The sequence below is a fragment of the Anser cygnoides genome, chromosome 15 (assembly GCF_040182565.1).
Source record: "Anser cygnoides isolate HZ-2024a breed goose chromosome 15, Taihu_goose_T2T_genome, whole genome shotgun sequence".
Taxonomy (NCBI): domain Eukaryota; kingdom Metazoa; phylum Chordata; class Aves; order Anseriformes; family Anatidae; genus Anser; species Anser cygnoides.
Window position 1 is genome coordinate 12,769,553 of NC_089887.1, and position 26,579 is coordinate 12,796,131.

The following is a 26,579-nucleotide window of genomic DNA, read 5'->3' on the forward strand; positions in this document are numbered from 1 at the left end:
CTTTTGAAGCAAATTCCCACATGTGGCTGGATGCTGGGGTGTGACGCCTGAAGAAAGCAGAAACATTGCTGGGTGGTGGGGGTGCTGCTGGCACGGTGGGGATGGGGCTGCACCAGGGATGGGGCTGCACCAGGGATGTGGTGTGCAGAGGAGCAGTTCTGGGGGTAAAGGGACCTCGTTCCTGCCTTGCTGCACTCTGGGAAGGAAGCGCAGTCAGATGGCAGCTTTGCTACCCACCGTGCAGGGTAAGGGCTGTGCCTCCGCAAGCTCCCTGCGCGCTCTGGGGAAGCGGAGGGGATGTGAGGGGTGGCAGAGGAGGAAGGTCAGGTAAATGATTCTCCACTCGTCACGGGTCCCTCTCTGCCCGTTTAATTGGTGATGGAGTAACTGGCCCGGCCTTTTTGCGTCGTGGCTGGCACCGCCAGCGGCTGGCTTGCTGCCCAGCTGCCCTGCTGGCATGTCCCCACCAGCCCCAGGGCCACCACTCTGCAGCCACGGGGCAGCACGGCTGCGGTGGCGCTGCCAGCACGGGGGGCCACCAGGAGCTGCCCTGAGGGCACGGGGGTGGCAGGGGCTATGGGGGGGGGCTCAGTACGGAGATTTGGCTGGGCTTGGCCACGCCAGGATGGGGATGGGCGCACAGCACAGCACCCCCACGACAGGCACCCAGCGTTGGTCAGAGCAGAAGGGTCCCCCCTCATACTGGGCTAAAAACTTGTGCTGTTCCTCAGCGCTGACTTGGTCGCAAGCTCTGTCTGTCTCCTGTTAATCACTAATTAAAGGCTTGAATGTTCCCTGCTGTTTGGGGTATTAATAAGATTTTAATTGCACAGTTTGGGGCTAATTACGTGGTAGTTCGCTTCCGCCCTTGTACAGTATGCCCAATTAAACAATCATATGATCAATTAAACAATCACAAGATCTAATAATTTGCAATAATAGACTAATTAAACGCCAACACCTTGCAATAGAGCAGCCTCCTGTCCTCCTTTTGATGGTTTTGAACCTCTGCCCGGGCCCCAGCCGCCCCGCCACCTCCTCCTCTCCCCAGCAGGAGCCAACAGCGGAGCCTGGGGTGGGGGGGCATGGGGCTGGGAACCCAGCTGGGGGGCACAGCACGGGCAGCAGGCACGTGGTGGGTGCTGGTGCTGTGGGGCACGAGGGGGCTGGCCGCCCCCACGAGCTCCCTGGGAGTAATTAGTTCACGGAGCTGGCTCAGCGAAACCCTAGACCGGCCGCCGCTGCCAACCCGCAGCGGATTCGAGCTACGCCCCTGCTTTGGCTGGAGGGGCGCCCAGCCGGGAGGCAAGGCTGCACCTCGCCCCCGGGAGGGGGATCGGGGCCAGGGGAGTCCCTCTGCGCTCCCACTGCCCACACGCGGGCAGGGAAGAGCCCTGCCCATGGGGGGCTGGGGACAGGGCTGGGGCTGGGAGAAGCAGCTGGGGAAAGTGCTTGGGGAGAGGGGCCGGGGGCTTGTGGCTGGGCTGCCAGGAAGCAGGAGGAGAGGAGGAATCCCACAGCCGGGAGGGGACGAGGCTGAGCCACCCCAGCCCGTCCCAGGAGCGGGGCACACAAGTGCTGATCCCCTGCACCGCAGCCGGACGCCTCGTCCCTGCTTGTGGCACCAGTGTGAAACAGCCCAGGCCAGGATGCTGGGCTTAAAAAGCGGATTTATCAGGGAATTTTTCATCGGGAGCACTGAGATAAAAACAAGAAATAAAATATACATGGGAAGGGGGCAGAGGAAATGGGTGAAGCATCGGGGAGCCTGCAAATTCCACCACCACTTTGGAGACTGGCATTTTTGGGCACTGACATCCTGGACTGATGCCCTCATCCCCCAGCCACTCTGCTGCCGGGCCTGAAGCGAAAGGACCGCGGTCCTCCCAGGACTGTGCAGCCCCTTCCCGCGGAGCCCCGGATCAAAGTGAGCCCCGAGCATTGTCCCTGTGCTCCGTGGGGTGGATCCTGCTCGTGGAGCAAGGTCTCCCCTTTGTGCCGCGGCAGTGACAATGGGAACAAGAGCTCCGGCATTACCAGCGAGTGGATCAATTACTTCCAGTGGCTGCCTTGCGCTAATCTGCTCCCCCCTGCCTTGGGGACAGCCTCCTGACCAGGGGACTGGGCTCCCGGTGACAGCAGGGACCGGGAGCGGGGGGGAGGTGGCGCAGGTCTACCAGAGTAACGCCAATGCATCACCTGGGGGGCTCTGCATGCCAGTGCCCCTGCTGCCGCCTGCCCCTTTGCAGAATTATTCCATGCCAGGCACCGGGAGAGGTGGGTCATGCCCAGGGGACGATGGCACTGCTCTGCAGACAGCCCACGTGGCAGGCACGGGGCCGTGCACCCTGCAGCACGGGGCTGGTGCCTCGCCCTTTGGCCAAGCTGCTGCATCCCTCTCGTCAGCCTGGCTGCGACATCCCCAAATCCATTTCCCAAAGTGCCATTCCCCCCTGTAACCACGCGGCACGGCGGCGTCCCCCTCCCCACGAACACCACAGCACCACAACGGGGCACGCTCTGCTCCAGTGCCCAGATCTCAGGCTGCGAGGACTGTTCTTCCTCCGCACTTCCCGGCACCAGCCACCAGCAGAAATTCTCGTGGAATAAGAAAAGCACAATCCACGGGAACCCCGCGGGCTTCCCCGAAACAAGCAGCCGCCTGCCTAGGCCTCCGTCCTCCTCCGAAACCAGGGGCTACGTCAGCCTCTGTGCAAAGTCCCAGGAAAGCAGGGAGGGGTTCTCCCGGGTCTGGTTATTTGTCCCCAGCCCCAGACGCGTGCGTGGCCATCCCAGCATCACAGCGTGGAGCAGGACGGCTGCTCGTCCCCAGCCCAGAGCAGCCAGAGGCTCCTGTGCACAGAGCCCTCCATCCCTGCCCCTCTGATGGCTTGGAGCTGCCAGGCTCCAGGTGCACCTTCCTCCTCCTCCTCCTCCTCCTCCTCCTTCGCCACCACAGGGCAGAGCAGGGCTGGGGCGCAGGACGGAGTCAGAAACCCCGCGGTCTGGGCCGAGCAAAGGGAACTTCCCGGGCGGCCTCTCCTTTTAATTGGTGCTAATTGCTGCGTCTGTTCGTGCTGGCTGGGGAGATGTCATTGTTGAAAGGCACAGAGGGGAAGGCTCGGGGAGCTAATCCAGCTTTCAGCCGCTAAGCCCTTTGGAGGCGTGTGATGGAGAAGCTCTTTCAGGTCCCTTCAGAGAGGGCACAAAGCCCGAGAGGGGAAAGTGAGAAAGAAGGGGATCGAATCAACAGGAAAAAACACTTTCACACGCAGCTTGGCTACGGGCCTTTGTGTGTGGGGCTTGTCAGGGTGTCTTGAAGGGACCGCTCTGCGCCCCCACCTCCTCCCTGCCTTTCTTTTCTCTCCTTCGATTATCTTTTCAGCCCCATCTGCCAAAACGGTGACCTGGCTGGGGGCAGGGAGGGCTGCAGCAGGGATGTGCAGGAGCAAGGCCTCACACGGGACCCCCTGCCCCAGCCAAGGATGGCCGGGAGTTTCGCTAGCGCTCCCCCAGCCCCAGATCCTTCCCCCGTGTCTCAGGCCGGGGTCTGCTCCAGTTTAACCCCCCCTGGAGCTGGCAGAGCCTCCTCTGCTCGGCTGCATCACTCAAACAGAGGGCACGGTGCCGACGATGCGCCCCGGGATCCCACGACTCCAGACACCGGGGTAGGGGCTGGGGTCCTCCTTTTGGCCCTCACCTGAGCCGTCCCCAGCCACACCTACAGGCACTGAGGGCAGGGTGGGGAGCAGAGGCGGTTTCCAGGTTTTGCTCCAAAACTCGTCTTTCTGAGACAAACGGGGAAGCACCGGAGCTGGCACATTCCCACAGGGCACGAGGTGTTTTTAAAGCATCAGCTCAGACACTTCATTTGAATCGACTGCCTTTTTAGCCATTCTCAGAAGAAATCCTCCGCAACACATATATATTTAAGCCGACAGCTGGGATCTCAACAAGACATCGATCACAAATACTAACAAGTCCCTCTGACCTCTGGCACATCCAGTGAGCCTTTCAGGGACTGATTGATGGTACGGCTTCCCTTGTCTCCATCCTCCTGCCACCCCCTGGGACCTGGGCTCTGGTCCAGGCAGAGCGAGAGGTTGTTCCCCCCTCTCCCAGGGCTTTGCAGGGCTCTGGCATCCCTCACCCTGCACAGACTAGGACAAAAGGCAAAAGCCTCCACAGAAATCCTGTAGAAAAAGATTTGAGAGTGGGGCAGGAAAACAATGTGGGTTCAATACTTGTGAAAAGTTTCCGTCGATTACAAGTGTCTTTGACTCACATAAACCTTTTTAAGGAGAGATGAGCTAAAACCACAGCACACAGCACCGTGCCAGACCAAGTGAGAAGGATAACAGGCTGAAATGGGGTAGCTCAGATATTTCCTTAACCCCTGCTGGGTGGATAAACCCAGCTGCTGCCTGCTCCCAACCCAGTGCGGGTGACCTCCGTGGTTCCCCTGGGGACGAGCAGCTCGCTGCCCAAGGCAAACACCCCTTGCCAACACAGCTCAGCACGCTGCACGGTCCCCGTGTGTGCCGATGTGCCAAAAAACCACCATGGTGCCTTTGGAGGGTTTGGGTGCAGGTAACCAAGCTGCAGAGCAGAGGCAGCAGAGGCTCAAGCCCATGCCGGGCACGCACGCTCAGCCCCACGGCCGCATCCCTCGGGTGCTCAGGGGTCCCAGCCCCGGGGAGGGGGGGCGCAGCGCGGTGGCGGGGGGGTCACTTACCCAGACACTCGTTGGCCTCGCGGGCACTGGCCCGCTGCCAGGGCCGGTCGTAGTGGAAGGGCTTGCAGCGGTCGCACTCGGGCCCCTCCGTGTTGTGCTTGCAGTCGCACACCAGCTTCTGCTCCTTGTCCTTGACGCAGCGCGAGGCGTGCCCGTTGCACTTGCAGCGCCCGCCGACCTGCAGCTCGCCCACCGCGTAGTAGTAGGGGGCCGCGCCAGTGCCCCCCTCCTCCTCGCCAGCCTCGCGGCCCCCCAGCTCCCGGAACTGGTGGGGGCGGCTGAAAACCACCCTGATGTCGGTGGCCGTCACCCAGTCCTGCAGCACGGGGCTGCTGTCGAAGTCCTGGGCGGAGGGCCGCCCGTCGAGGGTGCTGAAGGCGATGAGGCCCCCGGTGAGCGGGTAGAGGTCGGTGAGGCCGTCGGTGCAGAGGGCCTCCTGCTCGTTCTGCTTGGTGACGGTGGCTTTGCTGGGCTTGCCGTAGATCTTGCGGCACTGGGAGGAGTAGTACTGGTAGGGCACCCACGTCTTGCCGTAGTCCATGGACTTGAAGATGGCGGTGGACTCGGGCCGGGGCGAGCAGAACTGGAGGCTGACGTAGACCACCTCGAACTTCTTGCCGAGGGAGAGGGTGAGGGTGACGTTGTGGGGTGAGTGGTGCAGGGTCTCCGAGCGCCAGCACGTCATGTTGGAGGCGGTGTTGAGGTCGGTCAGGTAGGCGGGCGGGTGGGCTTTGCGGGGGTCGGAGGCATTGCAGTGCCGCGTCGGGGGCTTCCCGCAGGTGCTAGAGGCGTGCACCTCCTTCCCGAAGGCTGCATTGACGAACTCGGGGATGCAGCGGCGAGGAGCTCCGCTCTCGTCGTAGCAGGGGTCCGGGGGGGTCTGCTGGGCCACGAATGGATTCACCGCCTGGGAGAGGCGCAGCATGCTGGTGGTGAGGAGCAGGCGCAGGAGCTGCAGGACCTCCATCCTCCTGGGGCCAGGGGAGCGGCTCCTCCCTGGGACGAGAGCACACAGAGTGAATCGCAACCTGGTGCAGGGGGCTGGGGGGCCGGGGATGGCCCTGACACCCAGGCCCCTCAACTTGTGCCCATTCCCACCCCGTGCCTACCCACGGAGCATCTGGGGAGCGGGGCAGGGAGGTGGTTAGCTCGTGGTGCCTTATTTACAGCGTCAGAATGAGGAGGTCAAAACCAGTTTCCAGACCTTTCCTGTAAAAACACCTCCCAGGTCTCAGGCAGGGCAGGGGTGTTCACACCTGCCTGTGGCTATCAGGATTTCGTGCACAGCCCTGAATGCACAAGGTGATGCCCCCGAGCCAAAGCAGATCGACTCCGACAGCAGGACCATGGAGATGGGAATTAGCCCTGTGACGCTGTCACAGCTGGCTGAGGCCACAACCCTATACCTCTTTGCCTTCCTGTGACCTGGAGCATCAGGCGTCTCTCTCGCCTCTGACCCCGAGAGGTTTATGAGCCAGTAGCCCTCCAAATCACGCAGCCACTCATCCACAGCTTTCCCACTGGCAAGAGGTCACTTTTGCTGCCTCTTCCCCACAGGAACAGCCCTCACCGTGGCACGGCCAGGGGAAGACGCCCCTTACCCCCACAAACCCAGCCCCTGCACCCCTCAGCACAGCACTGCAGGGCATGGGGGTCCGCATCGTGCCGAACTGCTAAGGGGGGATCCTCCTCCCTGCCCAGCCCGGCTGCCAGCACCGATGCCCAGTTCCGAGCCGGCCGGAGGGAGCGGGGAAGGCGATGGCAGCCTGTCCCCAGAGACCTCCCTGACACGGCCGGCCCTGCGCTCTGCTCCCCCCGCTGCTGATGGCAGGGGAGGTTTCTGCTGCCGAAAATCAGCCGCTACCTTCGTGGCCTGCATCTCCCCAGCAGGCGCATCCTCTGTGCTCCGGGGAGCCTTTCGGGGACACCCCTGCATGTGGCTCGGAGGCCGGGCACCCAGCAGAGTGCAGGACAAGGGATACTGTCCCCGGGGCGCCCAGGGTACAGGGAACCCCCTGCTCCAAAAGCAAAGTGCGCGGGCGAGTGCTGTGGGAGCAGAGGTGGGCGTGAGGCCCCTTCCAGAAAGGGGATTCTTAAACCATGCCCGAGACCATGCCCAAAGGCGGGTTGCTGTGGGCAGCAGGGACGTGGCTGTCACTGCAGTGGACACACTGTGCCACCCGGTGTGCTGCAAGCACTGCTGCACCGGGCTGGAGCCGGGGGATACGCGTCTCACCCCAGACCCTCTTCTGCCCAGGCAGACTGCGATGAGAATACGACCGAGTGTCACCACCCTGACCCAGAGCGATCCACCAGCAGCTCCTGTCCAGGGGGCATTCCTGCTGCCTGCACAACACCTGCAGTGCCCGGTGAGCAGGGCCTGGGGAGTGGCGACACCAGGAGATCAAGGACCTGCACGCAGCAGGGACAGAAATGGAGCACAGGTGGCACTGCCAGCGCCCCACCGCCTTCAGCCACGTTTGCACCACGCATGGCAGGTGAGCACCCTTGTGTGCCTAGGCTTACATAAAAAACCTTTCCAATCAGGGAATAAAGACCAAAACTCCCCTGGAGGTTCAAAATCAACTATTTCCCCCTGCAAACTTCACAGCTTTGTGTCACAGAGGGCAGGAAGCAAGCCAGGTGCTCCCCAAGTGCTGAACTGCAGCTAAACCTCATTTCAAGCCCTCTGGTGCAGGATGTCAGCCTGTCTGTCTGCCCGCACCCTGCACCAGCACCACGCCATTTGGCAGCCCAGTCTGTGGGTATCGCCTGTGTGCGAGGGACAATGGTGAGAGCGTGGTTCTTCCTCGCAGCCCTGCCTCGTCGGGACAGCCCCAAAGGGACAACCCGTGGGAAAAGCTCGGAGCAGGGGGGAGAGAGCAGAAAGCCCTGGTGACGATGCCCCAGCAGCCAGGAGGTGCATCCAGCTGTCCAGGACAGCTCTGGTGGCACCCTCCAGACCCTGCCCAGGGACGTCTCCTCCACCCGCAGCCGCATCCTGCTCGGCGTCCCCAGATGCAGCCTGAAAATGCTGCGAAACCACCCAAACCTCCAGCGTGTAATAACCACGCTGTCGGCTGGGATCCGGCAGCAGAAGCTGTGGGAATGAGCCCAAAGGCTGCTGCTGGGAGGAGGCCAGCCACGGACATGGCTCCGCTGCTGCCGGCGGGGGCCGGGCCCCCTTCCCCCCCCTGTCCTGCGCCCCCGCACCCGACAGCAGCCAGGGGACAAGGCGGAGGCGCTCAGCCTCAGGGCTGGGTTAGCACTGCCCTTGGGGTGCATCGGGGGTGCTGGGGGATGGGAGATCATCCTGCACTGCCTCCCTGCCACCGACACCCATGGGGAGAGGCTTTCCCTCCTGTGCTCTGTGGTTTGGTACCCAAATTTTGGGGCTCTGCTGGGGAGGAGCCGCTCGGGAGCCAAGGCTCCGGCGTTTGCCGAGTGGCGTGTCGGCGCTGCGGAGGCACCGCGTGAATGGAAATCATTATCATCCTCGAGACCACACACATGCACACACACGCTCCGTGCACAGCTCACCCCATTATCCTGCTGAAAGGGAGCCGGGGACGGTGGTCTCCGCGGGCCTCACCTCCGTATCGGAGAGGAGGGCAGCTGCAATCTGCTCCCTTTTATGCATATTCAGCGTGACCCCTGGGCTGCCGGCAAGCTGCCAGGGAGGCCCGGCGGTGGGTATTTCTCTCCCAGCCCCACCTGCCCCTCTTCCAGTTCCCATCTTCAGTGCCTCCGGTCCGAACCAAGTGGAGACACCGCTCCCTGAGCGAGGGAGAAGGCGCTGAGCCAGCCCCAGGCACAATCGGCAGCACCGCTGACCCCGCGCCGGACCCGCCGGTATCCGACACCAGACCCCGACGGACCCCAAGGCAAGGAGAGCCCTGTGGGTGAGGGTGCCCTGGCATCTTCCAGCCGGGCTGTGACAGCAAGGCCGAGGCCGGTGGCCACCAGCTCACGGCCACTGCCGTGGGCTGGCAGGAGCGCAGCGGCGCAGGGCTCGCCCTCCCCGAGGAAGCGGCCGCCACCCCAGCTGCCGCCGCCGCGCTCCTCCCCAGCAGCGGCTGCATTTTTGAGGTGGGCGATTTCCTCACTTCTCTGTTTGGGGAATGCTAATAGCTGTGCGGTTTGGAAGGAAGTCCCGATGCCTTAACACTCAGAAGTGCTTTTCGCTTTAAAAATTAGCTACTACGTACAGCACCTCCACACCCCTCGTCCCCAGAGCAGCCGCCTCTGGAGGCGCTGGCGGTGGCTCCCAGTCACCCCAGCCCTGCCACAGGCTCCCTGGGGTGACGCTGCCACCCTGCCACATCCTAGGGAGGCTCCACACTGCCAGCCGTGCTGCGTTCGGGTGCAGACCTGACCTCTCGGTTCCTGTCGGTCCTGTTTGAAACACTGAACGCCCAAAGGCAAGTGCAGCAGGTGAGCCAGGACAAGAGGAGCAAACTTCCCCAAATCCCGACCCCGGTGCCTGCACCAGGCCCAGGGTCACCGCAGAGCAGCGCAGGGCAGCGGCAGCTTTGTGGAGGTAATTATGGGATTAAGTGGAACAGCACGGGGAGGGGAGGGAAGGGGGTTATTAGTCAGATTTGATCCCGGGACCTCTGCGGCACTACAACAGCCTTCTCCAATTAAAGCAGCGGGGGAAGCCGCGAGCGGCCCGAGTGATGGCCGGCCGCACGCTGCAGCCTGGCCACCACAGCGGGCCGCGGCGTGTCACTCGCAAATCCCCTCGAGGGTGCGTTCGAGGCCTGAGTCATGCGCTGAAAAATGTAGCTTCAGCAAGGGCGGGCACTTGCTGCGGTGGAGCTGGGAGGACAGGGGAAGGGGCTCCCTTCTGCCAGCGCCCTGCGCTGCCGGGCAGGGGGGAGCAGCTGGGCCACGAGCACGGTGCTGGGCTCACCCGGCCCTCCTGGGGAGAGTGTGAGCCTTGGTTTGGTCAGGGGATGCTCAGAACCTCCCGGGGGGCAGCACTGAAAGCGCCCCTGTGGTGTGACACGGCCACAGAGCAGGGGGCAGGAGACACCTCAGCAGGGCCCAAGGGACCCGAGCAGATGAGGGGGATCCAGCTAAATGAGGATGTGGGGACTCGATCCAAAGCATTCAGATAAGGCCATCCACACGGCCAGCTCATCCCAGAGCTGTGCTGGCCTCGGCAAAGCCCCAGCAAAGCTGTGCTGCCTGGCTTAGGTGCCTGCAGAGCAGACAACTGATGTGCTCAGACAGCACTCAGGAAAGCTGTACATGGGCAAACACCGCCAGAGCACTCCCTTAAACGGGATATAGCTGCTACCAACACTTGTGCATTACCACCTCGTTATGAGCCCCCGCTGACGACAGCATCCCCGCTCCCTGGCCACGCGTGCTGCAGGGGCAACCCACGGAAGGGCTGCCCCAGCCCCACAGCCCGGGGAGCCGCCGGGCCCCTGGGCTCCTCGCCCACCCCTCCGTGCCCACCCGCCGAGCCGGTGCCAGCTGGGGGGCTTTGGGCCCTCCCAACGAGAGGAATGCGTCAGGACCAAACCGGGCTCTGGACACGGATAAATCGTTCCATGTGTCGCTGGGCTGAAAACACAACCGAGAAATATTTAAAATGAAAGGAAAAACCCCACGCAGCCAAGGCGCTGGGACTGAGCTCGGCTTTCCGGCAGGAAGGAACGAGGCGGAGGCGAGCGTGTGGCGCTGGGGAGAGGCCGGGGACGCGGGCGCTGGGGTGGCAGCGGCGGGGCCGTCGCGCTCCCAGCCCACACCAGACACGGCCGATGGCTCCTGCGCAGCCCTCACGGCACTGCAGAGGCGCCTCGCGTTCCTGTCTGAGCCCCCTCTCTGTCCATTTCTAAGTTAAATATCAGGAGGCTATAAATGCGTAGGTACCCACATTTGCTCTCGCTCGTGGAGCCAGGCGCTCTGTGCAGCCCCTCGGGCTTTCAGCCTCTGCTCCGCAAAGTATGTGCGACTCGTGGGCAATTACAAGGCGGCGTGTTCCCGAGGCAGGCACTCACGGTGATAGATATTGCAATGCACTCTGGCAGGCCGGAGAGAGCATTACACAAGCCATATGATACTCCAGCGGTGCCAGGAGACGCATACAAATTACACTGCATGCAGGAAAGGATGGGCCAGATTCTGACCTCAGCCCCTCTGGCATCAGACAGAAGCAGCTCCATTCAGAACAGGCCAAACAAGACGTAAGCGACTCCATTCAAATTTACACTGGCATACCTGTGGTCAGCATCTGGCCTGGCTTGAATTAACTTCGGCCTGACATTACAAAAGGGTGAAACGGAGCCCAGATTTCCTAGGTTATCGAAAACAAAAAGAGAAATCCACCCAGAACCAAAGCGTCGCGAGGCTGCTCAGACATGTGCGTGAAGTTGTCAAAGACGGGATGCTCGGATGCATCACCCGCTCCCGGTCTGGTAGCTTCCCCCTGGGAGGACGGGCCGGGGCTGTGCAAAGCGCCGCAGCCTCCCTGGGGGGCCCTGAGCCAGCCCCGCTCCCCGACAGCCCCGAGTGGAGCCGCCGCTCTCCCCAGCGGCGAGATTTACGCACGGCGGTGTCTGCACACCGTGGAGCTGAGCCCATCTCGCTGCGACATTTGTTTTGTTACACTGCTGGGTGAGGGCTCCCCAGCAGTGCCAGCCGGAGATCTCCCAACAGAATGGATCCAGGAGATCCACAGCCTTGCAGGAGTAAAAAGCTTCCTTGACGCTGCCCTGTTGATTAACCCCCTCCACGACTCGACTGGTTGCTTTCCGTGGCCCTGATCCCATCCCAGCCCCCTAGCCCCCTTGCACATTCCTGCCGTGCTGCTCGCTCCGTCACGCGCTGCCGGGAGAGCCCTCGGTGGGCAGGGGCTGCCCCCCGCTGCGCCCAGCAGGGGCACGGGACCGGCGGCCCCATCGCAGAAGCCCTCGTGGCTTCTGCCCCTTCCCACTCCATATGGGAATAAAGCGATCTGGTTTCCATAACGTCCCTTGTTGCCTTTTCATAACATGCCGGGCACAGATGTTGAAAATAGTCTGGATGAATATTTAAAATGGTATTCAGAGATGACAACATTTGGCCAGCTTTGAAAGATCTCTCACATCGGGTACGGGATGGCTCACGACAACGGGGCCGGAAACACACTGCACTCTAACATCTCGTTTTTTCTCCCTGGCTATTGGTACAATATTTCATGCCCCTGGTGTCACACAGCCTGTTACTGCTTGAGTGCCAGCCAAGTCTGCAGCATTTGGAAGAGGCTGTCACGTACGTTTTTAACATCACGGGGCAAAGCGGAATATGGAAAATCTGTCGCATTTCCATACCGAGCGCAAGTGTCCTGCGCAGGCTCGGGGAGGGGCTCATGGGGGCACAAAATAATTGCTTCCTTATGGAGCAGGGCCTGGCTAAGAGGGTGGGGGAACAGGAGATGGGGGTGCTGCGAGCACCCTCGGCGCAGTTGGCTGCTTCTTTGGGAAAGGAAGACCGAGCCGTTCTGGCACACGAGCACATGTCCCAAGGCCTGCACTGCTGCTCGCCTCCTCCTGGGGACCCTGCTCTGCCCTGTACCTCCTCCGGCTGCTGCCCAAAGGGGCTTCTGCAGCAGGCCCTGGCCCAACCCTCAGGTGCCAGTGCCCCGGGGGCAGCACCAGCGCCGCTTGGCTCGGGCTCTGGGGCCTCCTGCCTTTCTGCAGGGCTCCTCGTAGCAGGCCACAGTGCACTCAGCTGCATCCCTGGGCCTGGATCCTTCTCTCCCAGGCTGCAAACTCACCTTGGCCGCTTCCAAAGCCAGCATTGCACCTGTCCTCTCCTTGACAGAGACCTATCTCGCCTTCCTCCTCCTGCTTGCGCCCACCGGCACCTCTGCCGTGGGGCTGGGACCCCTGCAGCCCACCGTGCACCCAGCACTGGGACTGCAGGACCTCCTGTCCCCTTGCCAGCTCGCTCCACCGGGCGGTCAGAAAAGCACAGCAGCTCCCTCTGTTTTATAGAGGGAATACTGCAGAAAATAAAGGTGCCCACCATCCATCAAGCCACCTTGAAGTGAATGTTTGAAGCACGGCTCAGGCCACTTCCCCACTGCACTGGTTACAGGGAACGCCGATCCCTCGGAGAGCGGGAGGATTTATGGGTTGTGGGGGAGCAGAAGGACGGGTGTCATTTCCAGCAGTTCGGGGTTTGCATGTCCAGGTTTGGCCTCAGTATCATCTGAGCGCGACTACGGGTCCCACAGCCTGGCTCTTGTCTCATCTACTGCCTGGACACATCCACTTGCAAGCTCACCCCAGTGAGCTGAATGCACACACGGGCACTGCCCCGCTGCCTGGCGGGACCTCTCTGTTGCCCCTGCTCCTGCCCAGGGCCTTCTTCACCCACCCAGCTCATGGGCATGCCGAGAGCCGGGCTGCGCGGGACTGCTGAGCACCACGTCCCGCAGCACGGCAGTCAGTCCTTCCCCCGGTAAAGGTATTTCCATCCGCCCACTCTCCGGCAGGACGGGGAAGCCAGGGGAGGGACAGTGTTTTGAAGAAACGAGGGTTCAGCAGTATCTCCGAGGCAGAAAGGCAAACCCACCAAACGCAGCCGGGCTTCCCGTCTCCTCTCCCTGCCCCACGTCCCGCTCCCACACACCCCCTCCGAGGGCAGCCACGCTCCGGGGCCGGCGCAGGGTGCGGGGGTGCCGAGGGGGTCTCACGCTGCCCTCAAAGCGAGGGGGCCGAGCTGGGGAGCGCTCCCCGGGGGGGAAGCCGCCCTCCCGCACAGGGGTGCCCCGGAGGTGGCCGCACCGGGATGGGGCAGAGCCGGGGTGCGGGGCCGCGTTGTGCCCGCGGGGGGCTGCGGGGCGGGCACCGCACGCGTGCCCCGTGCCCCCCCCCCCCCGGGGCTGGCACCGCAGCAGCCTGGCTCGGCTCCCGCACCGGCGGCGGAGCCCCCCCCCCCCCCCCGGCAGCTCCGCAGCGGGGCTTCGTGCAGCGCCGCGCACCCCCCCCGGCCCCCCGCCCAGGGCAGCGGCAGCGAGCGGGGCCGAGCCGGGCCGGGCCGGGACAAAGCGCCCGGAGCTCTGAGCCCGGAGCTCGGGCCGTGCCCGGTTACGGGCGGCACTCCCTCCCCCCCCCCCCCCGTCTCCGTCCCATTTTTTGGCGAGCCCGGAGCCCGGCTCGAAAGGATGAAACGGGAAAAAAAAGGGCGGGTGGGGGGGGGGGGGGGGGGTTGGAGGGGTGGGGGGGGGAGAGAGAGGGAGGAATAAAAGGCAGCGAGGGAGGGAGCGGTGGGAAGGGAAGCTGCTCGGCGGGGCCCGCCGTGCCGGGAAGTTGGAGGAGCAGCTTACCGCGGCCGGGCAGGTAGCGGGCTCGGTCCGGCGGCAGGTCCGGGGCCGCGGCGGCGAGAGGAGCCGGGGCCGCCGCAGCAGCGCGGGCGGCAGGGAGCGGGGGCCGCTCCCCCTTCCCTTGGCCGATGGCAACAGGAAAAAAAAAAAAAAAAAAAAAAAAAAAAGGAGGGGGGTAGGAAAAAAAAAATAAAGAAAAAGCAATAATAACAATTCGCCAGGAAATAAAAAGAGAGAAAGCAAAATAAAGGGAAATAGTGCCAAGCGGGAGCGCTGCTCCGGCGGTGCGGGCGGGTCCCCAGCGCCCGCCCGCTCCGCCGCACTGCCCGTGTCTGCTCCGGCTGCGGGAGGCGGCAGGGAAGGAGGGAAGGGAGAAAACGAGAGGAAAGGGAAAAAAAAATAATGAAAAAAACTAATCTAGAAGTGGAGAAACTGAGCCCCGGCCGCTGCCTGGAAGCGGAGTAAAAAGGCTCCAATAAATCCCGGGTTGAAAAGAAGGGAAAAGTCACCTCCCCGAGGAAATCAGAAGCAGATTTCGAGCCATTTAATCACATGCAGGGAGGTGTGTGTGCGTGTGTGCGCCGCCCGCCGCGCCGCTGCCAGCCCTGCCTCCGCCCTCCCGCGGCCGCGGCCGCCCCGCCGGGAGCGCAGCGCAGCGCAGCGGGCCGGGAAGGGGCCGGGCGGGGAGCGGAGCGGGCAGGGGAGAGAAGGGAGCGGAAGGGAAGGGAAGGGAAAGGAAGAGAAGAGAAGGGAAGGGAAGAGAAGGGAAGGAGCGCAGCGCCCTCCCCGTCGGGGCACCGAGCCGCTTGCCGCCCGGCCCGAAGCGGGGCAGGTGGGAGGCGGCGCTGCCTGCCCCCCGGAGCCCCGGGCCGCCCCCCCCCCCCGCTGCCCTGAGCCTGGGACCGGGCTGTGCCCATCCGAGCTGTGCCCATCCGAGCTGTGCCCATCCGAGCTGTGCCCATCGCCGGGCCCTGCTCTTCGTGCCCTCCGGCCCGGCTGAGAGCGGCGAGCGGGCAGCCCCAGCAGCCGAGGGCTCAGCTGGTGCCGCAAGGGAGGTGGCTGCTAATCCTTCCCCTGCTTCCCAGAGCAGAAGAAAAGAGGGATTTACCAGGCGGGGAGCAGCCCCCTCTTACAGGATCGGCTCCATCCCGTGATGCGGGGGCTTTTCACGTGTTGCTGCACCAAGGCTGGACTTGGCCTGCGATGCTCGGTCAGGAGGCAGGCGAAAAGTGGGCAACTGCAGTGCCCGGGACAGCTGCCCCCAGGCTTCCCCGGGAGCTGCCTGCCCCCCAGCCAGCCCAGGGCCACCTGCGTTCAAGCTGGCTCCAGGAGTCCTGGAGGGGGGGGGGGGGTGGGGGGAAGGTGAAACGAACTTAATCAGCATTTGTGTGAGGCAGTGGAGGGGAGCAGAAAACCTGGATCTGGATCTCCCCGCTTAGCTGCCCCTCTGCAGCACAGTCTCCAGGCTCAGCCCCACGTCCCACCCGCAGATGTCCTTGCAGCGAAGGCAAGGGCTTGAGGAGAGAGCAGGGGAGGTGGAGGGGAGGGCAAGGTGCCAACGCGGCGCCGGAGCTGCCCACCCGCTGCATTCAGGGCACGGACCACCTGTGCAAGCCCCCCCAGCCCTCCTCACCCGCTCCCGCAGGACCTGGTTAGCCACATCCTGTTGCTTCGGGGAAGCAGGTTGCAGGGTTGCCCTCCCCTGCTGGGCTGGCAGATGCTTGCTGGAGGAGGAGACCCCAGCTGGCCACAAGGCCCAAGGGAAATGCTGTTTGCAGCTCGCAGCCTTGATGCACAAAATGCATTTCCCCAGCTCCAGTGGCAGGGACAGGCATAAACAAGGGGAAAGCCACCAGGTGACAGGGAAGAGGAGAGCTGGGAGATGAACTGGGAAACTCGGGGCTCCTGAAGTCAGATGCCACGGGTGTGTTGTAGCTCTATCATCTCTTTCAAGCATTTTGACAGCCAGGAGGCCAAGCCACAAGCTGCGCAGCCCCAGCAGCCCAAATGCAGATACTGGAGGGGGAGGCAAATGCAGGGCCAGCCTGCACGTTTGCCTTGCACGTGGGCCAGATGTGAGCACGGTGCAGAGCGAGGCCCGTGATCATCAGGAAAGTGCAGGACTTTATGCATGGGCCTGAAAGCAGAGTGGGATAGGATGGCCAAGGGGGTGGAAGGGGGTACAGCTCCAAGATCCTGTGGTGCCACAAAGCTGGAATTGTCCCAGTGACTGACCTGGGGGCATTTTCCCCACTAGAAAGCACAGGGACTATCACGAACATGAGCCATGATGCTGAGCCAGCCTGGCCTGGCTGCCACAGGGTGGTGCTGAGCTGGGGGCTGCGTCGTCTCCACAGTCTCAGCGCTACTGTTTCCACGCTCAGAGGAAGGTGTCAAACTCCCTTGTCCTGGGTCTCACAGGTGACATTAGAGTGAATGGACACTGTATGGGGAGTCCTGGAACTGGTGTAAACAGACTTCTCATCAGCAAAAGCCCAACTGAAAAAGACAGAATCTGGCTCCCCATTTCCACTGCTCCCAGTTTCCACCACCACTTTCCAGCAATGAGCAAGACGCTCAAGAGAAAAAAGGTGGATCTGGGCTTGGCAAACAAGGTGCTGAGGATGTCAGCAGGGGCTGGACATTTGCTGTAGCAGGAGCTGGACCCTGCTGGGTGCCGGTGTCTGTCCCTCAGCATGCCAGTGTCACCACGGGCAGGGGACCCACCGGCCTAGCGGTGCCCCCCCCCCCCCCCCCAGTGCTACCCCCTGCACAGCCAGGCAGGCAGGAGGGCTGGGAGGAGGAGCGGGCGAAGGCAGCGCATTGTCCCCAACACCCTGCTGCCAGCGGGGACCTCTGCCGCCCCCCAAATTTCACCGCCCTTGCTCTGCATGCGCATCCAGCCCCTGCTCCCCGTGCTGGCCCGGTGGGGCTGCCTGGTGGCAGGCAGGCTTCCCGCTTGGCGAGGGGCTGCTGGGGAGACAGGGGCACGCACAGGCTGCCGGAGCAGCCCCTGAGGCTCTGCTCGGGTCCAGGCAACCCGCACCCCAGCCCCGGCAGCCGGGGAACCTGCAGCAGGAGCGAGCAGCGGGGGGGCTCCGGGGCTGGCGGCGATGCGCGGCGCTCGCTTGCCCCCTGCTGGTGCCGGCCGTGTCGGGACCCCCCCCCCGCCCCCCCCGGCCCGGCACGCCGAAGCCCCCCTCACCTCGCTCCGCTCCGCTTGTCAGCAGGCTCCTGCCGCTCCTTTCGCTTCCCCGAGTCCCCCGTTAACCGCTAAGAAAGGACGAGGTTTGCTGCCGCTCGTCCTTGTGCTGCTCCCAGCAGACTGGGGCCCCAGCGAGCGAGAGCAGAGCATCCTGGTTTAGTCACCAGCTTGTCCTCGGGGCGGTTCCACAGCCCTCATGCTTCCCTCCTTTCTGCTCCGTTTACTGTCTGAAGGATGCTCTGCCCTTCACCTGCCTCCTCCGCTGGGCTGCCAGTCTCCTGGCAGAGACACCCCCCCTCCCGTGCTGTGTTCGGAGCCTGTCCCCACACCTGGTCTCCTCTGGAGTGCGAGCCCCCCTGCTGTCCCCAGGAACAGCCATGTGGTCTGCCTGGGGCACTGCGGAGAGGTGCAGACACCCCGCGGAAGGAGGGGAACGCACCTTTGCCTCCGCCTCTTGTCTCATGGGCCTCCCCCCTCCAGGGGGATGCTGAGTGTCTGGGGCTTGGGTCTCGTTTATCCACAAACCGTTTGAGCGCTGCCAGAAGTGCCTGTTTTCAAGCATGAGCAGACATGAGAAACAGACCCTGGGGGGCACAGGAATTGTTGACTGAAAAGTGTGCAGCGAACGTGGCTTGGGAAAAAGAAACCAAGGGCAACATCGCTGCAAAGCGCAGCATGTAACAGCGCTGCAAAGTGGTGCTGTATGGATTTTTTTTCCCTGCCCACCCCGCTCAGAGGATGCTGTGCACGAACATAAGCAGGGGTCAGGCCTCCCGAGGAGTGCTGCAGGAGGAGGGGGCTAGGCCAGGACGGAGGTGCAGGGAGGCAGGCAACACCCCAAACACCCTTTTGTGTCCCCAGCTCGCAGCAGCTCCACAGCCCTCTTCCAGTGTGTCTCCAGCCCCATGTTCTCTCCCGTGCCTGCCCTTGCCCTGTGACAAGGGACTCGTGTCCCTTCTCACAGCGACAGCCGTGGTGAAGACGTGGGCCGTGCCGAGCGTAACGAGCACCTCCTGCTTCACCGCCAGCCCCAGGGCTGGCCAGAAGCTGTTAGCGTGGGTCAGCAGCGAGCACAAAATTGTTTTCCCGTCTCTTTCCCTCTCTCTTCAGCTTTCTGAGCTATTCCCCGGGCCGGTCCCTTCGCAGCCAAGCCAAGGCTCGTTCCTCCCTCACCGCAGGCGAGCGGCGCGTGTGGCTGCGAGGCCCGACCCGGCCCCGCCGCAGCCAGGAGATGGAGCCGTCTCCCCGCCGTCGGCAGCCGTGGCCTCGCAGCACCGGGAGAGGCTCCGGCTGCCTGGGCACGGTCCCGCCGCCGCACCGGGATGCTCGTTCCCCTGGGACACTCGCGGTTCACCTCGTGCTGTCGGCAGCAGCGTGGCCGCAGAGGGACGGAGCATCCACACATTTGGCCCCCCAAACGCTGTCAGCAGGCCTGGAGTCAGCCGCAAACCTTGGCTTTAGCACAAGGAGCAAGAGCTCTTTTAACGAACCTCGGCGTCTCCGGGTGCTGGGGACCCCCTCCTGTCTGCTCGCACTGCCCAGCCCCACGCAGGTGCCCACCAGCCTCGCACAGGAGGAGCAGGGCGATGTCCTTCTGCCTCGTGCTTTGGAGACACCTGAGCCTGCACCCTAGCGCAGTGCTGGAGGAGCGGGTGTCCACCACAGAAGGTGGCTGCTGGAGTCGCCGTCAGAGCACCAGACGTTCCTGGTGCTGCACCAGCAACGAGGGGAAGAGGTCTCAGGGCTGTGCAAGCTCCTGGTGCAGCTCCACGCAGAAGCCCTGCTGCCTCTGCTGCCTGGGCTGGTGTCTGTGCCGCACCATGAGCCTGCCCGGTGGGGGGGCCTTGCCCTGTCCCCGAGTGCCGGTGGGGTCCACGTGGCAGCGTGGAGGCACTGACTTGGGTCCCTGGAGCGGCAGGGCCAGCTGCTTCCCCGCTGCCATCACGGGCAGGCCCTGTGTGTGTGTCCCCATCAGCAGCCCACGGCTCCAGAGCCTGAGCGGTGGGGAGCAGCAGCGCGGTGCGAAAAACCCCTGGGTTTTGAAGTGCTGGTGGGATTTAAGGGCCTGCTTCCCCCGCCTCTTTGGGAGGGCTGGCACACAGGCGGGCCTCAGGGCTGAGGGCAGTCCCTGGGGGGATGCAGGAGGAGGGTGAGCACCTGCTCAAGCCTTGCAGGAGCAGCAGCTTCACGTGGAGCGTGTGCCAGTGGCAGCGGGGAGCAGCTCGGTGCTCCCAGAAGCAGGCTGTGCAGGAGGGCTGTGCGGCCACCTTCCGAGCATGTCACTGCAGTGCTCCTGAGGCACGACGCCCCTCACCGTGGCACCTGCATGGGCTGATGCCTCCCCATCCCAGCGTGGTGCGAGGAGCGCTCCTGGTGGGGGTGGTGCTGCTGGTTACTGCTGGCTCCGGGGTGCTGCTCCAGGAGGTCCCTGTCCGCGAGCGTGGGGCTGCGCAGCCACCGCAGGACAGCCCAGAGGGGTCTCGTGGTGTGGCTGCGTGGCAGCGAGCAGGCAGCGCTGCTGTCCCTGTTCAGCGGCTGCGAGGCATCGTTCGGATCTGTCCCGGGAACAAGTCTGCCTGGGAGGTGCTGGGGGTGCCCTGCCAGCAGTCCCAAGAGCTGGGGGAGCGGGGCTCCCCGGGGAAGGGCCGGGGTGATGGGGAGGAAGGGAAGCACCGGGGTGGGTGGGAGAGGAGGCAGGAGAGGGAGAGGCAAGGTGGGAGGGGAAGGAGGGGAAAGATCAGAGGAAAGCGGAGCACGAAGGGGGGGAGAGAAGAAAGACGGGTTGGGGGGAAGAGAGACACACACATAGAGACAGAGAGTTTTGTAACAACTTAAATTCATTCCAGACAATGTCCAAGGAGCCCTGGCAGCACGGGTTGAAACAAACCCTGCCTTTGATTTTATGAGTTCATTATATGTTGTTTGGGACAGTGATTCACGCGTCTTGGCTGCTTCACATTTTCCCTTGTGTCACAAATGAAGAGGGGACCACGAGATGGATTCTTTGGGTGGAAAATATTCCCTCAATTGTTAGGTAGACGTCTCTGTGCCACACAGAGGTCCCAGGAGAGTGGTCTCCTGGGCTGCCCGAGCTCTCCGCACAGCACACACAACCTCCAGCCCTGTGCCCAGCCCTGCGGCTCCGTAACTTTTAAAGGGAAAGCTCTGGGACCGGCTGGGCAGGAGCAGGCGAGAAGGTGCCTGGTGGTGGCCACCTATGTTCTGCACCCTCGTTTTGTGCGAGGCACTGGGTGGGCCACAGACCAGTGACCTGGGAGAGCCTGGGCTCACTGGGGAGGAGAGGCAGCCACAGACACTGTCCGATGGCTTGTGGGAGCATGGTCTCAGAGGCCATCTCTCCCAAGGGTGAGAAAGGCTGGCTCCAGCTCCCCGGCACGTCTCCTCAGGGTCAAAATACAACACCGTGGTCTCTTTGCCATGCTGGGTGGGTGTTCCTCACTGCTGTCCCCATCCCGGGCGCATTGCCGTGCCCCCTGGTGATTGCTGCCTGAAGGTGTGAGGCACTGGATGAGCTCCAGGAAAAACCATTCAGGAACGGGTCGGTGGCTTTCCTTGATCATTTTGGTTGGATATATTCACAAACCTAATATAGGCCCTGGTCAGAAAAATAACAAATCCTGCCCGAGCCAACGCCAAAGTTTGCATTGGAGCTGATTGAAAAACACCAGTGACTTGGTTGGGCATTGTTACTATTTTTAGCTGCCTGTGTCATTTCAGGTTTCCAGCAAAATGAGAGGAAAAAAATGCACTGATTTTTAAAACATGTTGTTGGTAGAGAAAATAAAGTCCTCGGAAACTGAACACCAAAAGCTGTTTGCCCAGCATTTTCTGGTTTTGATTTATAATTTCTCTCCCAAACCTAGGCAAAGTTCAGCAAAATTTTTCATGTTGACCAGAAAACCATTTCTCAGTGTGGTCAGTTCTAGCCTGAGCCCAGGGAAACAACAGTACTACCAACCCCAACAGCCACGAACCGGGCTGCAGAGCTTCCCATGCTGGTGTACCCCATACTGGCCAGCACGAAGGTGACACGGAGAGCCACGCACTGCTCATTGGGAAGCTTTGCTGGTCTGTTTTAAGTCTTGTTTGAGAAGCAAGAGGGTGGTGTTGCAGTTTGAAGAAGACTGAGCGATGCCCAGGAAGGAAAAGTGCCATGTGGAGGAGATGCGTTGGGCTCGGGGAGTGTAGGCATCCCTCCTGCTCTTCCTTGGGCATTGCTGAACCAGAGCCCAAGCATGGCTGGAGCTCTGGAGCGTGCGTTTGGTCTCTGAAGAAGCAAAGGAGAAACTAAGTCCTGGACCGAGGACTGTTAGCCCAGCCCTGCAGCCGCAGAGATGCCCTGCTCCGAATGAGTCTCAGAGCCCAAACTGCTCCAAGCTCTCTTCTTCCCCCCAGCAGGGCTAAGTCCTGCAGGGAGTCTCTTCTGAGGATAAAGTGCAGCCTTTATTCTGCTGGGGTTGCAGGCCATCATCTTTCCTTAGCACAAGCTTCACTTCAGGAAAATGAGGGTTTCTTGGTTTGAATGTTGTTGTTTTTAAAGAGAATTCTTAGGAAAAACACTCGTTGAGATGGATCAGCTCATTTTCAAAGTTATCCTGGGGCAAAAGACAGAGGGTGTGGGCTGCGATACACACCCACATCTGTACAATAAGGAAGGCAACAGCGCAAAGCAAAAACAATTGCATGAAAAGCTTTCCAACAACAAAGTTTGCAAACCCACAGAGCCCAGGCTATTTCTTGTGGTCGATGGGTAAGAGTTCCCAGATAATGGGGCCTGACAATGGAACAATGGGGGCCGAAAGACGCAGCTCATGATTAGGAGTTATATAACAGCGGCTGGCATTTATTAATAACACTCGTGTTGTGCTTTATTTTCTTAGTTAGCACTTTTCAGGTTCAGAGCACTTCACAACCCTTGGCTATTCCAGTTTCGATGCTCGGCATGAGGTGACTAGGAGGAAACGTTGGCCTGTAGCAGTAGGAACACCCTTCGTGCATACTCCTGGTTTAAACCTTAAAGGGGAAAAAGGGGAAACAGACAGTGATGGGCTTGCACTGGCTATTTGGGACCTCTCCTGTTCCCCACAATGGGTGGCATAAGACCACAAAGAAATATCGCTGGGAATACAGCGTCTTCCTGTTATGGACTCTACAGAACATTGACGTTTTCAAAGCGCTCCTCTTCCCGGAGAGTGAGCAAAGCTTGAACCTTGGTTGGGACCAGGAGTATGCTTGGGCATGTTCCCAAATGGGGACCAGCCCCGGACGAGCAGCCCACAGCCAGCCTGCAGTGATGTCTTTCCGCCTCTTGGCACGGCTTCAGGAGCAGGAGGGAGATGTCCTGCTGGAACAAAGACAACCCTGGTGGCTGCCTACCATGTCTTGGGGACGTGCAGACCAAAGCAGCGACCATGGCTGCTCTTCGAGGACCCGCTCGGTGCAGACCGGGCCAGGCTGGAGGCGTTCTTCCCCCGGCACGCACGGGACCTTGACGCAGAGCAAGAGTCATTCTGTCCGGCGCAGGGGATGAGCGGCGCAGTCTGAACAGGTTGTCTCCTTCTGGTCTGGGTAGGCTATTTATTGCTCCTCTGACTGTTGCTCGTGGTATGTGCTGACCGCTCAGCCTGCTCATGAAAAACAAGAGAATTCCCGTCCAAGCTCCGGTGCCAAGCAGGCAGCGACAGTTTTCTTCTGAGCAGGCCTGGGAACCTCTTCTCAGCCCTGGGCAGCAGATGTCTCACAGCAGCCCAAACCTGGGAAAGCTGTAGCCTGGGACCAGGCCTTGGACTCAGACACCCAAACAGCTCTTCAGAAGGTCCCTGGGCTTGTGCAAAAGCAGAAGGAGCACAGATGTGAGCGAAACCTGCCCATGTGTGTGCAGGTGAGAACGAAGGCATCCTCCTGGCCGACAGCTTTACCCCTAGCCAGGAAGCATTGGAGAGCTGCAGATCCTCACGCTACAGCACTTTGCAAGGAGAAGGTTGGAGCTAGAGCAAGGGCTGGGACCTTGTGCTTTGCTCCGCTGGTTATTGGAATGCACACGCTCCGGCACACAGTCCTGAAGCACGGAGGTTCACACTTCTAGCAGTTACCCTAACAGGAAAGGCTCGGGGAAAGTAAACGGAGCCAAGGATGAAGATCCACCCTAGGGACAGCCCTGTGACAAGCCCCGAGGAGTCCTGGGGTGGTGCCCGTGCAGTCCTGGCAGCAGTTCTCAGATCGCTGGGCTGTGATGCTGAAGTGTAATTCCCAGAGCGTGCTGAGCAGCAGCCAAGCTGATGTATCCTGTAAGGAGGAAATCTCATTTGTTGGTGTGATTGAAATCATTCACATCTCTCCAGGCAAGAGCTTGAGGTAGTGTGACACTGCTTCTGTTTCACCGGGGGTCTCAGAGGCTCCGTCAGCATCGGGAGCACGCGTGACCCACCCCTGGCTGGGGGAAACCTGGGGGCACGGCCAGCCACCACGCCTTGGAGGGGAGCAAAATAACTGCAAAATAACTGCCCGCTGCGCTCTGAGTGCCAGAAGCAGACCCCGCCATCTGCCGGCCGGCAGCTTATCGGCTCGTTTTAGTTACAAGTGCTTGGAAAGGAAAAGGAGAGGTGACCCCCGCAGCCAAGGCATCGCACATCTCCTCAGCCCTTTGCTGTCTGCATGTCAAACGGGGCGTGAGATGGAGGCAGAGGGATGCTGGCTGCTGGGCATCCTCTGGGACCCGGCCAAGGGGACGAGCAGGGCTGGTGCTGGGTGTCACTGGTGACACACGGAGCCTCTCGAGCCCCCACCTCAAGACATCGGATCCCCACAATCTCACCTGCAGAGCGGCTGGGACAGATGTGGAGACAGAGTCTGGCTGCCTCTGCCTGACTGCAGGTGGGGCAGGCTGAGGTGAGACAGGCTCGATGAGACGGAGATGATGAGAGTCATTCCAGGACTTCTGAACCAAGACCTACTCATGCCCTTGGTGGCTGAGTTTGGAGTCGTGACTCTCTCCAGCTTCAACGAGAGCAGGCATAAAAGGTCAGAGTTTTGTTCTGTACCTCTAACATGAGACCTATAGCTAGAAATGACTAACAGTGCAATACTTTGAGGCAGAAAAATCATTTTTGCTATGCGTCCTGAAATTCTGCCCAGAAAGGGCTTAATTACAAAGAGTTTTCTTTGGGGAAAAAGCAAAACAAAACAAACAAACCCCAGCACAACACACACTGACTCAAGCAAGTTGATGAGGAATAAAACATCCTCCTTGTAGTTATTGGGAAAGAATCACATCCACCATCCAGCCTAGAAGGACCTTTTGGTTCTTTTTTGCCTTAAGTCTCTGCCACCGTATTAACACCATCATCTGAATATCCAGAATTTTCATGTTTATTTTGGTGTTAATTTTGGTTTGTCCTTTAAGTTTAAAATGGATTAAAAGGCTTTGGTGTTGTCTGAAGGAAACCCCTGGAATGCCTCATCATGATTTTTTTTTTTCTACAATTTAATTTGGTTGTAAATTGAACTGATAGACTAATAATATAGTTCCAGGGCAAGTTTGGTCTGAAGAAGTTTCCCGTCAACAGCAATTGCAGTTCCTAGGACTGTTTCTTTCCAGTGTGGGTCTTGGTGACTGACTTCTGTGCCTTCACAATTCCAGCTGAGGTGCATTTAACAGTATGGCTCCGGCTCGAAGTCATCTGGCTCCAGAGGCGGTCTTGCCAGATCCTAGGGACACCTACCTAGGGACTTCCTTTCTTGTATTTCCTGATCATCTCTTCTGGGTTGTACGGTTTCATCCTGTTGGAGGCTGTTATTTTGGGGCCCATTCTTCTGAGCATGGGCTCTACCTTGGAGATCAAATGGAAGAGCATTTTAGAGAAGAGAATGGGTTCTGTGTTCTCTGAAACTGCCCATTGCACTGGGATTTCCTGGCTGGGCTCTGACTGCGCTCCAGGGAAGGCAGAGCCAGCTTCCTCTCAGGAGCTCAGCACCGTGGCAAGAGGAAAGGAAGATGCATGGTAGGGTTGATCTGCAGGTCTGCTGGGCCTGTGGAAACTACTGCCATACTCACCAGGGCTCCTTTCTTTCCAGGCTTAAGTTCTCTCTTCTCATGCATTAGCTGGATTCCCCAGAACACGCAAACAAGTGCTCTTATCCTCATGTGCATACGCAGCCACAGAGACATCTCCAATCCTTGTTGCAAAGGGATGAAAGTCTGCAGATGGCCTTTCTTAGGCAGCAGATGTGCTGCATCCTTTTTATGATTTTTTTTAATGAATAATTGCATCAAAAATGAAATTTTGATGAAAAACAGAGGAAAAAAAAAAAACAACTGAATTTTCGTGATTCCTTTCCTGACTCCTGGCTCGCTACAGAGTTGGTCAAATGTTTCTAAAATCAGCAACACTTCAAAAATTTTGACCAAAAAACACAAGGATTTTTTTTTAGAAAAATGTTTCTCAATTTTTCCCTCTGGTTTGGCCATGTGTCCTACGCACTGAAAGGAGACTCCACGTGGTTTCTGTGACTAGAACCATGCTTTAAAGAGCGCAGCCATTCCCTTAATTGGGGCTGATAAATCTTGCAGGCATAGATGAAGATAAATCACATTTTGAGCCCAGAGTACAAATTCTCAGGGTTGAAACATTTGTGTGGTATGTGTTAAGCAATTTGAAGGCTTATTGAAGTAACTGAGCTGGACAACAGGGCTGGACCTGGACCAGGACAACAACTGTGTACAGACACTCGGAGCATAGGCAACAGAGATGGAGGAGCCCTGATGAATCCCACTTCACTCAGGGCATTCATGGAGGGTATCTCCTTTCTTCTTCGCAGGGTATCTTTGGTTGTGTTTCTTCCACCACTCCCTTCGGGAGGACGGAGGGCTGCTTAGTCAGTCCCCTCGGGAAGCCTTTATTTTCAAGGCATGCTAAAATTCCCCATGATGAACAATTTCACTTCAGCCCAGAGGAAAGCCATAGGGAGCTTTGGACTTCTTGGGTCTCTTTGTTGGACACTGGCCGCCACTGCTGCCACACAGGCCAGAGAAAAAGGATGCGCTGGCTCCAGCAAGGCTGGGAAGGCCGGACAGGCCGCCCGGGACTGGTGCTAATGGGTGAGAAGTGCCCAGATGAACCCTACTCTAATATGTATCCAACACGCATTGCCCAACCCAGACTCAAAGCTTTTCAGAATCAGATAATCCTTTAGGTTGGAAACGACCCTTAAGATCACCAAGCCCAACCATCACCTAACGGCACCAAGTCCGCCACTAAACCCTGTGCCTAAGCGCCACGTTGACATGTCCCTTA

General features: G+C 60.4%; 1 protein-coding gene across 2 annotated transcripts in view; it reads right to left on the reverse strand.

The window, feature by feature from the left end:
- Nucleotides 1-17,448, reverse strand: part of NTN3 (netrin 3) — a 35,336-nt gene extending 17,888 nt beyond the window's left edge. The window contains exons 1-2 of one of the 2 annotated variants that reach the window (XM_048067004.2): nucleotides 17,266-17,448; nucleotides 4,736-5,731 (exon numbers count right to left, since the gene is read on the reverse strand). In XM_048067004.2, the coding sequence (XP_047922961.1) occupies nucleotides 4,736-5,702 (967 nt within the window). In that variant the 5' untranslated portion in view covers nucleotides 5,703-5,731; nucleotides 17,266-17,448. Of the gene's footprint in view, nucleotides 1-4,735; nucleotides 5,732-14,063; nucleotides 14,198-17,265 lie in introns of those variants that run through there. The other variant, XM_066977724.1, reaches the window with a different exon arrangement.
- Between the last annotated feature and the right edge of the window lie 9,131 nt (nucleotides 17,449-26,579).